Raw genomic sequence first — 15,138 nt, 5'->3', positions numbered from 1 at the left:
TTCGACAAAAACCAGATTGACAAATTTACTTTTCATGAATTAGAAATTGCCCTAGCCATTGCAAATTACATGCGTTTGGAAAAATACATCATGGCAGAGAAACAACTTGAAACTTTGCCTGGAAAATGGGATGTGTATTCTTTAAATAGCTCCTGTGACAAGCTTGACATATCAGCTCTTATGAGACTGTATTCAATTGGCATCGAATTTCAAACAAGGCTTAAACAAATGTTATCAAAAAAAACGATTAACACAAATCTAAATTGCCAATTTAATAAAAATATGTACACACTAAACAAGGGAAACATTTTAGCTCGATTTGAATCCAACGACATGGCAATTCAGTGTTTTAAAAATTTGTTGGATAATGATTTTTGTAATAGAGCTGACTTGCATTTTCGAATTGCTAAGTGTCAATACAAAAATGGTAACTTAAATGAAACATACCAGTCCTTAAATATTGCTAGTCAAGAATGCCGACAAGAAGTATCGCAATTAAATGCTAAAATCCTACTGTACACAGCTATGTATCTCATCCGATCCGAAGCTGGTCACACGAAACATCTCAAGGAAGTGTTAATTAAATCCAATAAAATTTTAGGCAAATTAAATAACCAAAAAACTGAAAGTGTTTATGAAAATTTGGTAATTACAAACCTATTAAAAAATCTTATTAAAGATTGTGAGAATAATCATCACATTCCAGAAGCTATAGAGCTTATATTTGTAGCTGCTGATACAGAATTACATGCTCTAAAATTAATGTCTGCGTTAAAACTTTACCAAAAGGCTTCAAGTTTGTCATTTTTATATCATGGTGATCATAACAGCCCATCTGATCATCTAAGATCTCAACACGGAATGATTTTGTGCTACAAAGCAAAAAATAATGTTACAAAAGTCTTATCAATGTGCATTGATACATTGCATACTGTTCTTAAGCTAAAAAAGGACCTCAGAATAATTATTAGCAACAAAGACATAAATATAACAACTTTTTGCGAATCCATTTGGAAAATTGTTAAGGATGGTATGTATTCCATACACTTTTACGACGTTGATTTAGTTACTCGAATGCTTGAAATTCTTGAACTTAAACCAGGAGAGCAATATACAATTCCAAACTTAACGCTTATCTTCAGTCGCATGAAAGCAGAGCTTTATCACATACAAGGCAAACAATTTCAAAAAAAAGGTCAATGGAAAAAGGCCATAGAAGCTTACACAAACTCTCAGGACACATATAACTCTTTTGCCAAGTCTTCAACTAAAATTATAAATATAATTTTTTGTTTAATGGGAGAGTGTTACCAAGCTGATAGAAATCCAGATAAGGCTCTACAAGCGTTTTCTAGTTGCCTCACTCATAAATTTGACCGCCTTAGCGAAAAGTTTTTATTTACCATTCTTAACAAAATCATTGTCCAAAAGGAAAATTCCCTGTTTGTTAACCAACTTAATGACGATGCTGTCACAACAGATACCAAAGTTGTTATTACGAAAGCAACATATAATAGCTTAATTCGCATTTGTGCAAACCATAATTTAGACGTGAAAAAGCTGTTTATGTTACTTAGCTATGTTTTTAAACATGATGTACTTTCGTTTAACTTCGATTATCAAATGTCAATTCTTAAAACTATAGTTGATCAATCTTTTTTGTCCCCACAACAAATTTCTAATATTTTAGAAATTCTGTTAGACAACAAAACTTTTGTTAAAAAATTTAACAACAGAAAAAATGCAAACAGAAAAGACATATTTCTTCTTATAAATGATTTGCAACTTCGATCCAAACATGAATGCTTTATAGGCAAAAACGCATACAGTTTCATAATAGAAGGGCTATACTTAATTCCAATGGAAAACTCAACGATGATTCAACTAAATTTAGCGGTTAAGAATTACCAGGAGAAATATTGTGGAAAAGATTTGTCAGTATGCACCTTAGCAAAAGCTAAAAAAATGTTAAAGTTTAACGAAACTAATCCAGAAAGTCTACAAGCCAAAATTGATTTACATATAGCTTATGGTCGTGATAAATCAAGGTTAATAGAAAATATTTCGTTTGATCAATTTAAAATTGGATTTACTGCCCTAAAAGAGTATGGCAATGTACTGTTTTCTGAAGATGAATATAATCAGAACTTGATGGAGCTTTTAGATTCTTTTTTATTTGCAACGTGTAATATAAAGCAGTGTGATTCCAAAAAAGCGGTAAGTCTATTTCTTGACCTTCTGGAGGAAAATTTTCAGTGTTTGTGCAATGGTAAAGATGAGGGAAAATCACTATCTTTTTTATTAACTGCTCTTGAATTTGACGACAATTCTAAAATTGACAGAGTAAGTAGTCTTCTTGATGACTGTTTACTAAACTTGGATAATGTCATTCAAGTAGCTTACCAAATAGCCTTATTGGGTGTTCAAGATATCCATAGATCTCTAAAATTTATTTGGCATTTTCTTCGAAGAAACAAGGCTGAAAAGTACAAAACTGCAATAAAAAATGTTGTACGATTGGGCCTTCACATTGTAAACCACCTTAAAACTGAATATATAAATGACGCAAATAAAAGTTATCAGCTCATGGATTACTTTTACAACTATCAAAAAGTTGTGTTTAAAGACCTTATATTGCCTGTTTGGGAAGAAGATAACAGCTACCAAGATAATGCAGCAGATTGAAAAGATCTCAAAAAAAAATCTAGTTACCTTACACACACAATTGTATTAAAAAAATCATATTTATTTTCCTTAAAATTTAATCTACTACCTTTTACATTAAATTACCACTCAACCTCTAGCAATCCAAATTAATGTGATGCACATTTTTATAAAAAATTGTGTTCCTTTTTATTTAAAATATCTTAACTTATTACCTTATTTTGTTAAATCCCAAAAGTTCAACAGTATAACTTTACATTGTCAAAATTCTTTGCTTTTAAATGTATTTTTTGTAATACAGATGTATATAATACTATTATTTATTTTAGCCATATACAATATAAATATATTATTTAAATTTGGAAACTTGTATAAAACTACCAAAAAAGTTTAGCTTGTGATTTTAGCTAAAAATGGATAATACTATCATTCATCAGTAACACTTTTTGTGTTATATTATTCTTTAGTACATTCACCTTCTTCATTTTTTACCTAAAATCTTCGGCCAGGGGATTTTGACTTGCGTATACGAACATCACGTAAGTATCAACTTGTAAAAGAATGTCATAAATAGTGAGAATTAATTATATACCGTATACTAACAAAGCCAGAAAACCATGCTGAAATAAAAAGTGGTCACAAAACCGAAAACTAAAATTTAAAAACTCCATTTTACTGAAATTTAGTCGATTTGTATCCACATGTAGTCGCTAGATAGTTTAAATTTATCCTCAGTTTTTAGTGATGAAGTTGCCTTCATCGGGATGTTTGTGTAGCCTATAGTTACATGTTAAACAACGTAATTAAAATAATAAACGTGAAGCGTTAGCTTATTCTTATAATAATGTATTTACTTATTGGTAATCGATTGGCATTGTGCAAATTATTTATACATATACAGACTATATAGAGTCGAGATAATCAATGACTGACAATAGTTTGGCAGCTCACGCAATCTATTTTTTTTAAGATCAATGTAAAAAATTTCGACGATAAGGTTTATTAAAAGGCGTACTTTTATATTGTAGTATATTGCTGCTAAACTAGTGGTACAATTAGATTTCAAAGATTAATAATACCAAAAAAACATGGTCATTAAAACTGATTTAAAAATACTAATATTCAAATTCTTAAAATTTTTGTTTTCAGTTAGCTGGTTAGACTTTTAATACTTAATTTAATTATTATATATTAGTTTGGGTAACAGTTCTAAAAATGTCTACTAATTATGTTGTCAACTTTTCAAACACCATAAGTGCATTGGAAAAGTTGGAGTCTTGCTTGTCATGCATGTCATGTTTAAAGCTTATGACCAAACCCATTTCACTGTTGACTTGTGATCACAAATTTTGTGAAAAATGTTTAAAGGATGTATCTGAATGTCCTACTTGTTTGTTGCCTGTTTGGGCCGAAGATCAACATGAAGATTTAACTTTGGCAAATATTTCACAACTTTATCTAAAGTTGAATAATGCAATTTTAGAGCATACTGACAAAAATACATCTTCAAAAATCAACTCAGAAAATTTACCCAAAACCCCAATAACTCATTTAAAAAATACCCGTAAACGACCTACAAGTGATGCAACCTTAAAAACATCAATTACCACGCCTTTAAAGCAAGCTGAGTTTAACTTTCAAACCCCGTCTCCAAAGCCCAAAAAATCAAAACTGTTTAAAACCCCAAGAAGTGCAAGTAAAAACAAGCGTGGTGAAACTGCTTTGCATATTGCTGCTATTTCTGGTTCAGTTAATGATGTTGATAAGCTTATAAGTGACGGGGTCGATATTAATGCGAAAGACAATGCAGGGTGGTCTTCTTTGCATGAAGCATGCAACAGAGGTTTTTGCAGAATTGTGGGAAAGTTAATTGCTGCTGGTGCTATTGTGGATATTCCTGGGTATGAAAACGAAACTCCTTTAATGGATGCTGTTTCCAATAATCAATTATCGACAGTAAAGCTACTTCTTTCTAAGGGAGCGAGTATGGAACTAAGAAATTCCCGAGGAAAATCAGCTTTGGAGTTTGCAAGAACCGAAGAGATGAAAAATGAGCTAAATAAATTTTTAAAATCAAATTCTAATCGAAATGGCTCTCAAGAGGAAATAACACCAATAGATCAACCAAAAACCGATGAGCTAATAATTGCCTACTCAAGTCGTTTAGATGCAACTAAAGTTAAGCAGGTTGCAAATATTCTTGACGCTAAACTAAGTTCCGCTGGTGAAAATGTCACACACGTGATTGTGAAAGAAATTAATAAAAGATGCAATCGGACACTAAAATTTTTGCAAGGTTTAGCATGTGGTGCTTTAGTTGTACATGAAGGATGGCTTGAAATGTGTTTAAAAAACAACTCCTGGGTGAATGAGTTAAAATATCAAGTTATAGGCAGCATAGAGGACAAGATAGTTGGTGGACCACAGCGTTCCTATATTGCTAAAACTAAGCAAAATCCTCGTTTGTTTGATGGTTGTCACTTTTTCTTTTATGGGAGATTTACCTCACCTAGCCCAAGCAAACAACAACTTTGTGAACTAGTTAAATTAGCTGATGGATTGGTGTTAACTCGAGAACCTAAACCGGACAGTGATAGAATACAATCATGCACGAAAGTGCCCTACTATGCCAAGCCAAACACATCGCAGTATTATTTTACGTATTATATTGTATATGACCCATCCCAACAACATTTACCGAAGATTGTTAAACAAGGAAAAGTAAGCACAGTGGCAGTCTCTTGGTTAATGGATTGTATATCACAGTTTAAAATCTGTGACAGTTCGTAAACAGTTTACGGTTTATTAAAAAGTGATTTACAATCATATGTTTATTGCTTATGTTATTACATTTGCTTTGCGTTTATAAGACACTGCCTTTGTTTAGTTGTCGACCCATTTTGCTCTTTAGAGTAATTGTGTGCACAGTGATTGAAAAGTGCTGTTTAACATTCATGTAAAATCACTTGTCTTGTGTTTAAGGGCTCTAGAAACATTTCCTTGTACTTTCCAGTAAATAAAGCTGGTGGAGTTTAAATATCAACTGATGCAGTGGTTATACAAATAAGGCGTGGTTTCTGCTCACTAATTGCACAGCACTTGTAAAATGAAGTCTCATGGATACAGTTGCATTGTTTAGGATTTGTTTTTGCAATTTCAATTTAGTTAATAATTTTTACAATTGAACCTTACACTTAATATTTTTACTAAAACAGCTTTTTTCTGAATGTTTTCTTGTAATTTCTATTTCAGGTTAATAACACTTAATTTAGTATGTAGAATAATGTTGGTTAATTATCTTCTATTTCCAAGTGTACTTTATTGGAATTTAAACTATTCCAGTCGATTTTAAATTCAATTGTTATAGTTTCTTTTGTTTGTTATATTTTCAAACAATCTCTAATTATCTTATCAAAAGTGAGTTTTGCTTTTCAATTCTTTTTCTTTTTACAATTACCATTGTTCATCCAACTCTTTATTCAAGGTAATTAATTGGAGCCTTATTACATTTAAACATACTGCTTTGTAAGACCAGCTGGTAATATTGTAGAAAAAAGAATTGTTATTATGTTTAAAGTAACAATATGTAATATTAACAAAAACAGTTATGTAACAAATTGATTGGTGCTTAATGAAATTGTGTAATCAGTTTTTTGTTAGTTTATTATTTAAATTTATCATAACAACTGTTTCTCTTTTTTAGGTTACCAGGTTTTTAAAAATTTAATAATTCATTGTTGTTGTGAAAAAGGAGAAGGCCATAAAGTAAAAAATAAACTCTGTTTAAAAAAAGGTAAGCTACATATGAATATGAAAGCTTTAAATGTTTGTTTCAATGCTTTGAATGGACCATTGGGTTTTTATTGTTAAATATAGCAAAGAAAGTAAAGCTTATAAGGGTTATATTTTGATAGTATTCTATAGAATTGTAATATAATATTGGCTTATTCCAATAAAAAAAATATTTTTTAATATTTTTATTTTTGGTGAATTTAGGGCAATCATTATGCATGAGGAGGACTTAGAAGTAGCTGTAAAAGTAGTTGTGGTAGGAAATGGAGCTGTTGGTAAGTCGAGTATGATACAACGATATTGCAAAGGAATATTTACAAAAGATTATAAGAAAACTATTGGAGTCGATTTTCTGGAAAAACAACTAAGGTAAAAACAAAAATTAACCCAAAACAATATTTAATTAAATTTAATTTTTTTAAATTATTAACTTTAATATTGTAGTGTTATCATATAAGTGTAAAGGCCAAACTAAAAATATAATTTTTGATAAAGTAATTTTTTTTGTTTATTGAATTCAGTTTAAATGATGATGAAGTAAGGTTAATGTTATGGGATACCGCAGGGCAAGAAGAATTTGATTCAATAACGAAAGCCTATTACAGAGGTGAATATTTTTAGTGTTGGAGGTTAATTTTATATCTGCTTTAACGACTGCTTTAATAATAAATGCAATGTACCATTGTAATACATACTGGAGATAGTATTGACCTACTGCATGTTGTAATTTTATTACCCTTATGGGGATTAATAATGTAGTAATGTCAACAACGATTCAAAGATATTTTGACACAAATTTTTGTAGATAAAGGTATTACAACATTTTTTTATAGGTGAAATTTTTTTTAAAGTAATAAATTTCTTTTTTAAAACTTATCTTTGTAAGAACTTGTATAACATGCATACTTACCAAACCTATTTCTTTTTTTTAATATTAAAGTTAACATTACATGCCTAAAGGATTTTATGTTTTATAGGGTACTCTGAAAGCTCTATATATTTATTATATGATTTTCTAGGTGCTCAAGCATGCGTTTTAGCCTTTTCAACCACAGATCGTCAGTCTTTTGAAGCAATCGAAAGTTGGAGAAGTAAAGTAGAGGAAGAGGTTGGAACAAATATTCCAATCGCTCTTGTTCAAAATAAAATTGACTTACTCGATGATGCTGTAATTACTCAGTAAGTGCTTACTCATTTAATCCCCACTAAACCTGTCAACCGCATATTTTAAATATTGCTTCAGGGAAAAACTGCTAATCTGAAAAATGTGTCGAAAAAATGTTTAGGCTATAGGAAAATGCTTTTGAAAGAGCGCCTGCAAAAATATTTAAAATCTGTTTAAATTTTTTTTAAATATTATTAATATATATATATTAACATTTTATTAAAAATAAAATTTGATTTTTTAAAAACTTTTTTTTCTAGGGAAGAAGCAGAGGAATTGGCTAAAAAATTAAAACTAAGGTTTTACAGAACTTCTGTTAAGGAAGGTCTTAATGTAAATGAAGGTAAAACATTTCTTTTAAATATTCTTTCAATTCCAAATTTTTAATTAGTCAAAGTAAAACAACTTTTTAATATCCTGTTTCTACCTCCTTATTAATTATTTATTTAAAACATTATCTTATCCACCTAACATGCCAAATCGCTATTTTAAGTAGTTGAAAAATGTTTTTAAATACCGCAAATTTTTTTAAAGGTTTTTTCTTTTATAATATTTGTAAATCAAAAATGTTTTTGTATATTATTTCATGCTTTTGTATAATAGTTTCATTATATGATTTACTATTTAAAGTGATCAGTGACCAAGTTTATAAACAGATAAAAATTTGATTTAGTGTTTCAATATTTGGCTGAAAAGCACATTAGTAAAATTCGTCAAGAAGTAGAACTTGAGCAAGAAACCCCAACTCAACCTATTCGTCAAATCGGTAACCTTTGACATCTTTTAATAATTTAAAATATAATAATACTATGACTTTCTCATTGAAAAAAATTGCATGTAAATAACTATATTGTAATAAGCACATCACAACAACTTAATTTGTGCAATGTTAAAATCCCTATTGTAATAAAGTAGTATAATTACAAAAAAAATTTAAATTATCTAAAAAAAAAACATATTTTCTTACAAATCATTTAATAAATTGCAATTATTAAAGGTCTATTTAATACTGCTGTAAGTGGTAGTGCATCCAAATCCAATAATAACAACGGCAACGACCAGGGCACGATTACCTTACAACCTAACATATCCAGGACAAATAAAAACAAAAACTTATTCAGCCGATGCAAATTTTTTTGAGGGAATCTATTTTAAACCTTCACCAATAAGTTAAATCACTGTAGAAAATTTTAAAGGATAATCCATTAAAACAGGTTATGCAATACAGAGATGAGATATCCCTTACTCTGCAGTATTAAACTGATACAAACTCTCTTGTTTCAAGCTGTTTGTTTTCTTTTAAACCTTGATTCTCCTTGTAGTATTTATTTTGTTTAAAAATATTTTATGTGTATTTGTTTTTTTAATATTGCAAGACTCTTTTTTTATATGTTATAAGAAGTGAAATTGCAAATCTTTTTGGAATTTTTTACTTTTACTTTTTTTCAGTTTGAAAATAATATTCTTATTAACCATTTTTATTTGATTAATTCTAAAAATATTCAGCTCTTACACTCTTAGTTCTTTGCTTGTTAATTTAAACAGTATAATAAAGTGTATGTTTTTTTAGTACTAAGTATTAATAACTAAAAGCTTAATTCATATAAACAAAACAATATTAACATTCCAATTACATTTTGCCATTTAACTTTTAAATTTCTTTGTTTTTGGTCTTTTGACATTTTGTTTTAAATCCAAAGTAAACTTGTTCTCGCCATTCCATAACGTTTCATTTTGTTTATGTTTTGCTTAATTATTTAGTGTTTTGGGAATTATTTATTCGCTGGAAATTTTTGTTGCAGCAATCTCTTTTATTGGTGCTTTTAAATATTCATGTGCTGACGTCAAGAATCTCTGGTACTGAATATTTTAACAATTTTATTGCAACAAATAAATCATTTTCATGTTTTCTAGCTTTTGATTTCGGCTTTTGGTGTGCTTTAAATTTTTATTTCTTATGGTTATAAATTGCACTACTGAAAATATTTTGTGCTCTTTTATTATTTTTCAAACATAACCAGATTTTATATTGTACGTGAAGATAATACTTTTATTTTTTGTCTGTATTGCAATTTTTATATTTTAAAAAGAACTTTAATTGCATTTTTATTTTGCATAATTTAATTGTTGTGGTTTTTCTATGTGAAATAACATGCACTTTCCTCAGCACTAATTTTAATTCAAATACAAATCTAATTCTGTAATAAATAGTTTTATTAACATATCTAATTAAAACTAGAATACAGGCTGAGTCTAAACTATTTGTAATACAAAAGAAAATCAAACTTATCATATCACTAATTTGGTATTAAAAAGCATATCACTAATTTGGTATTAAAAAGCATATTACCTATTTTCTACGTTAAAAAAGGTAACCTTAAATTGTCAAAAATGTAGCTAAAATGGGTTGATTCGCTGTGAATTTCCAATTTTTTTATTAATAGTGAATAAATCTTTGACTATGTGATTTCATTGGGGACAAGTTAAAAACCTAGGTTAGAATGCTTGAGTGATTTCACGTGATATTATTTTCAGAGTTAACAAAACACGTGTTATTGTTTTGATATTTCATAAACGAAAGTAAATTAAAATTATGAACAGAAGTTTTACATTTCAACCGGTTTGTCGAACTTGTACGTTGCTGTGGCGTCAAAGAATTTCAATAATAAAGCACTATCGTGCTAAACACAATATACAACGCCAATTTACTATATTAAGTGGTATGTTTAAAGTTTATTTGTTATGATTGACAGTGATGATAGTTGATAGTACAACTTTGTTAATTTATGTCAGTATTTACCTTTGAATACTTTTCTGTTACAATAAGCATATTTGTGTGTAAAAATTTTGCAGATTTCAAGCCATTGTTACAGCCAGCTACAACAAATATTTTTTATTCTCGAAAGTTTTATAATAAAGACATTGAAGAATTTGACAAACCTGAAATTAAAATTAAGGAAGATGGTGATGTATTTGGGGAAATTGCTAAAGAACATAGTAAATATTTTTAACAACCTAATGCACTGGATAACATTATATATTGTCAGATTGTGTATATAATTTTTAGATTGTTTATATATAATTGGGTTTGGTGACCATGCCATAACATACTTAAAATCTTTATGTAAACATTAATAGTTTTGACATGTTTTAAATCATTAAATTGATTTTGTCATTTTTTCCCATCGCATTGTTGTAATATTTATTGTACATCATATTTATTATTTACTTTTTAAAACAAAATAAAAAAAATAAAAAATAATAATAAAATTTGTAGCACATTTGTTTTTTTAATTAAAATACAATTTTATTCAATTCTTTAAATAAATTTACTAAATTCAAGTTGTTCTTTTTGAAATGAATTTAATAACTGTTATTACTGTATTAAATTCTGTATTTGATTTTTAATAGATGTTGAAGTGTTTAAATTTCAGCAAGAATTTGCAGAGGATAATAATGAACCTGCACCAAGGAGAAGTAGAAGAAATACCCCATATTGGTTTCACTTGCAATGTAGAAAACTAGCTCGGCAAAAGAAGGTAAAGCAATTTTAGGTAATATTGGAAAAAAATTAATAATAAAAAACAATTTCTAAAAATGAATGAAAAAAAAAATATTTCATAATCCAGTCGAGTCACTAATTTAAGAATAACTATTGTCCTGTTTTTAACATCAATAATGTATAAATTTTCTTTCAATTTTTACAACTATGTTAATTGTATAGCACATGCTAGCTCAGTTTATTAAAAAAAATTATAATTAAAAATTTCCTAAGGTTTTTGAGTGTGTTGAGATGCTTGAAGTACGGATGTTAAAAGAAGAAAGAGTGGATCCAGAAGAGTGGAACTTTAGTGTTGTAATTGGAGCTTTAAGTAAAATTGGGCACACTGAGAAGGCATTCGGGCTTTATAAAAAGGTATTTACACTTTTAGTTTAAGAAAATTATGTCTTGTCTTAGTAAAACGCTTTATTAGATTTTTAACAGCATTTACTTGTTGTTTGTTTTAACAGACCTATTAACCCTATTTTAAAAAAAAAACATGATTTAGATAAAATCTTATATAGTTAAATATTACTTTAAAATCTTTTTTAGTTAAAGGAATACGGTTTGGAGCCTTCTCCTTCTTGTTACACTGCCTTGTTTAATTGTGTTGCTAATTCCAATTCAAGTAAAGATTTTATAAGGGCAAAAGCTTTAAGAAAAAAACTTCAGGAAAACAAAATATTACTTAATAGAATGAGTTATAATGCAATGATAAAGGTAGGGAAAAAATAAGTATGGTATTTTAGATTTCAAATATATGTATAATGTTTAAAATACTATGTAAAAGTGTTTTATTTAGTTATTACATTGTGCTAAAATTAATTTTTTTTTTCAATTAAAGGCATATGCTTTTTTTTTTTTTTTTTTTCTAATTAAAGGCATATGCTAAACACGGAACATTGAAAGAAACTTTCGAAGTTTTTCGGGATTCAATTGCAGCTGGTGGTGAACCTGATTCATATACTTTTAGTTTCTTGCTAATGAGTTGTAGAAAAGATAGAGAAACTGGATTTCTTCATGCTATCCAGGTAGTAAAATAATGAATAAAAGTAAATATGTTGATAAAGCATTCGTCTAAAATTTTTTATCTAAAGCTCTGATGGTCTTTACAGCAAAAATAGGTATAATTTAAGGCTTGAATTTTTATTATTTATTTTTTGCTAATTCAATTTTAATGTGTTAACATATTTTAATTTGGGTTATTACCAACTTTAATATATATAAATGATATAACAGGTATGGAGAAACATGGTACTTATGGGTGTAAAACCTAGGGGAAAGTTTTTGACGGATTTTTTAGGTGTGATGTACAAATGTGGGTTAGGAAACTCCGAACAAGCAACCAGGTTTAACTAATTGTATATTAATTGTTTTTTGTTTACAATTTATTTAATAACTACATTTCATTAGATTTTTTTTTAACATGTGTTTAGATTGTTGCTGTCTGAAAATTCTGATATGAAAAAATATGAAGATTTTCTGTCAACACATGTGCGTCAATTCCGTTGGCTAAAAGGTCAAGAATCGTTGCCTAACCCTAACAAATTGGTAGAAGAAAAACCTACAGAGCCTTTAAAACTGGAAGGTTTTGATGTTAAAGAAATTGATGATACAAGTACCGAGAAGGTGTCACAGTTTGAGGTAATAAACATTATTTAATTTTGTTAAATTATAAAAAAAGATAATGTTTTTATTATATACATATTTGATTTGAAGCATTAAAATTACCTGTGTTATACACAGTTCTCTATAAATTTAGGTTTTAAATGTATAAATTATTTTTTATTGGGTTCTGGAATTTGGCAAATTTTTGAATCATAACAGTTTTGTAAAATATTGTAGATTTTTACTATCTTGTGCCAATATAAACATATTAAACAACAATGTATTTTATAAAGAATACTTCTGAAACTGCCACATCAAATTCTACAACATCTAAAACCAATAAAAGTGAAGTTGTTACCAAAAACACCCCTGTTCCCAACTTACTTCTACCCATCCAAAATCTTAATAAAAGTGGAATCGTGTCAATTGGAGATTGTTCAAAACCATCCCACAGATTACAACTGATTGGTGGAGTGGATGGAATATTAAAACTAATGAAAAAAAATAAAATCCCAGCTTCTATTAGGGCAAGTTTATTTAATAAATTATATTTTATAAAATGTTAATATTTAAATATCCGTAAATGAATTTAAATCTATTTTTTTAGTATTTATTTATCTGTAAGTGAAAAAATCAACCTTTTGGCTAAAACATGGGGTAGCATTTGGTATCTCAAGCTATTCTTGAGTTGACTTTAAGGTACTATTGGTCTAAAACAATTAAACTGCTGTTTGTTTTTAAACGAACATTAGTTTATGGTATATAGTGCCTTAATAAAGGCTTGTTCAGCATGAAAGCATTGCAAATTAACCAAGGACCTTATGTATAAAAGTCAGTTCCATATCATCACACCATGATGTCTAGCAATACCATGTGCTTAATATATATATTTTATAAAACAAAAAATTTGAAACGGAAGATTTTATAGATTAATACAATTTATAAATATTTTAGATATACTCTATATTGGCAAAAAGTCTACCTCCATCTTTTGAGGAAGAGAATAAATTAATGTTAGTTGCTGAGAAACTAAAATCTGAGCTAGACACTGATTTTTACAACTGCATAATGCATAGAAGATGTTTGAGAAGAAAATTTGAAGAAGCCAGAGAAATATTGGAGCGAATGGAGTCCAAAAACTTGACACCAAACTATAGAACATGGTGCATATATGCTTTGACTTGTACCACATATAGCGAGGGAAAAAGGTTTTTGAAAACTCTCGCAGAAAAACAGGTACATAGCAATTATTTGACGCCTATAAATTAAAATATAATAAACAATGTATTTTGAATTTTTTTAGGTTGTTCCTGATGTGATTATTTTCCATACTCTTGTCAATGCTGCTTTAAGAAGTGAAGCAAACTTTTATAGTCAGGGTAAATAAACCTACTGTTCTCTAAACAATTATCAGTCCTATTTTCAAATATTTTTCTTGTTAAGGTGTTATGTATCCTGATTATTTCTACCTGTCTTACTTAATTGATGAGTTGAAGGCAAGGAATATTACTGCAAATGAAAGGCTTGTATCTATTTTGGAAACTGCAGCAGCGTGGCCCAAAGGTTACAATAGAGTACGTAACAAAAATTAAATATTAATATTCCTACAATATTTAGTAATTTTTTGTAAAATCACTAAAACCTGTGTTGCCTATGCTGGTTAACAAAATGGCATGTTAATAATATTTAACTTGATGACATAGTCTGAATATTAATTTTACAAGGAAAGTTGTTGGTTAGCCCTCATCAGGAATTATTAAATTTATATTAATAAGTTAATAACTTTGTATTTTTATTGCTTCAAATCATCCTTTTTAGTGGAAAAAATATGATGAAAAAATTGAAAAAAGGCTAAACACATTTCGCAAAAACTATTCTACATGGTTAAAAGAAACTCATGTGAAAAAAGAGATCGGTCAACTTGATAAATTGTATCAACCAGTGGACTTAAAAAAAGAGACGACCTCAATTCAATCTCAAAGTTTTTTAAATGATTAGGTTATTGATTTTAATACCATTTAATGTTGGATTTTGGTATAATTGTCTTTGGATGTATTAATATATATAAATATTTAGCATTTGCTATTTGTATATTTTTAAGGTATGTTGTTTTTTTTTTTGGGGGGGGGGGTCAACACCATGTTTCCTAATACAACATTGCCACAACTTTTTCCTACCCTTTATTTGAAGTATTTGGTAGACTACCTGTTTTATTCTTAATAGGTTAAAAGAATTATTTGAAATATAATACTGAAATTATAATTAGGACCTTTCACAGTTTCTGTTCTATAAATGCATGTGAAGAAAAACAATGAATTAGCAAAAATGTTTTTTTAATATAAATGCATGACTCTTTTTAATGAACGAC

General features: G+C 28.4%; 3 protein-coding genes across 3 annotated transcripts; all 3 read left to right on the top strand.

The window, feature by feature from the left end:
• The first annotated feature begins 3,822 nt into the window (after positions 1-3,822).
• LOC145751439 (BRCA1-associated RING domain protein 1-like) lies at positions 3,823-6,367 on the top strand. The gene has a single exon (XM_082567581.1). The coding sequence runs from the start codon at positions 3,880-3,882 to the stop codon at positions 5,452-5,454; it is 1,575 nt and encodes a 524-aa protein (XP_082423707.1). The 5' UTR covers positions 3,823-3,879; the 3' UTR covers positions 5,455-6,367.
• LOC145751440 (ras-related protein Rab-23-like) lies at positions 6,366-9,790 on the top strand. The gene is made up of 7 exons (XM_082567582.1): positions 6,366-6,457; positions 6,661-6,825; positions 6,978-7,063; positions 7,476-7,635; positions 7,882-7,964; positions 8,295-8,387; positions 8,619-9,790. Exons 2-7 carry the CDS (start codon positions 6,671-6,673, stop codon positions 8,759-8,761), a joined length of 720 nt encoding a protein of 239 aa, XP_082423708.1. The 5' UTR covers positions 6,366-6,457; positions 6,661-6,670; the 3' UTR covers positions 8,762-9,790.
• Positions 9,791-10,214: 424 nt separating this feature from the next.
• Positions 10,215-14,768, top strand: LOC145750680 (pentatricopeptide repeat-containing protein 1, mitochondrial-like). Its single transcript, XM_082566760.1, has 13 exons — positions 10,215-10,341; positions 10,475-10,618; positions 11,033-11,160; positions 11,397-11,537; positions 11,715-11,882; positions 12,044-12,193; positions 12,402-12,511; positions 12,599-12,806; positions 13,064-13,297; positions 13,725-14,006; positions 14,074-14,149; positions 14,214-14,344; positions 14,589-14,768. Exons 1-13 carry the CDS (start codon positions 10,215-10,217, stop codon positions 14,766-14,768), a joined length of 2,079 nt encoding a protein of 692 aa, XP_082422886.1.
• Positions 14,769-15,138: the final 370 nt, after the last annotated feature.

Source organism: Corella eumyota, chromosome 4 (assembly GCF_963082875.1).
Source record: "Corella eumyota chromosome 4, kaCorEumy4.1, whole genome shotgun sequence".
Lineage (NCBI taxonomy): Eukaryota > Metazoa > Chordata > Ascidiacea > Phlebobranchia > Corellidae > Corella > Corella eumyota.
The sequence above is the reverse complement of the archived record's forward strand: the minus strand, read 5'-3'. Positions and strand labels throughout refer to the sequence as shown.

Bases quoted from the DNA above. Each gene is read 5' to 3' on its own strand.
- LOC145751439 (XM_082567581.1), top strand. From the start codon at position 3,880: ATGTCTACTAATTATGTTGTCAACTTTTCAAACACCATAAGTGCATTG.
- LOC145750680 (XM_082566760.1), top strand. From the start codon at position 10,215: ATGAACAGAAGTTTTACATTTCAACCGGTTTGTCGAACTTGTACGTTG. The intron at 12,194-12,401 runs GTAGTAAAATAA...ATGATATAACAG, and splicing joins GATTTCTTCATGCTATCCAG to GTATGGAGAAACATGGTACT. The intron at 14,007-14,073 runs GTACATAGCAAT...GAATTTTTTTAG, and splicing joins AAACTCTCGCAGAAAAACAG to GTTGTTCCTGATGTGATTAT.
- LOC145751440 (XM_082567582.1), top strand. From the start codon at position 6,671: ATGCATGAGGAGGACTTAGAAGTAGCTGTAAAAGTAGTTGTGGTAGGA. The intron at 6,826-6,977 runs GTAAAAACAAAA...TATTGAATTCAG, and splicing joins TTTCTGGAAAAACAACTAAG to TTTAAATGATGATGAAGTAA. The intron at 7,636-7,881 runs GTAAGTGCTTAC...TTTTTTTTCTAG, and splicing joins GATGATGCTGTAATTACTCA to GGAAGAAGCAGAGGAATTGG.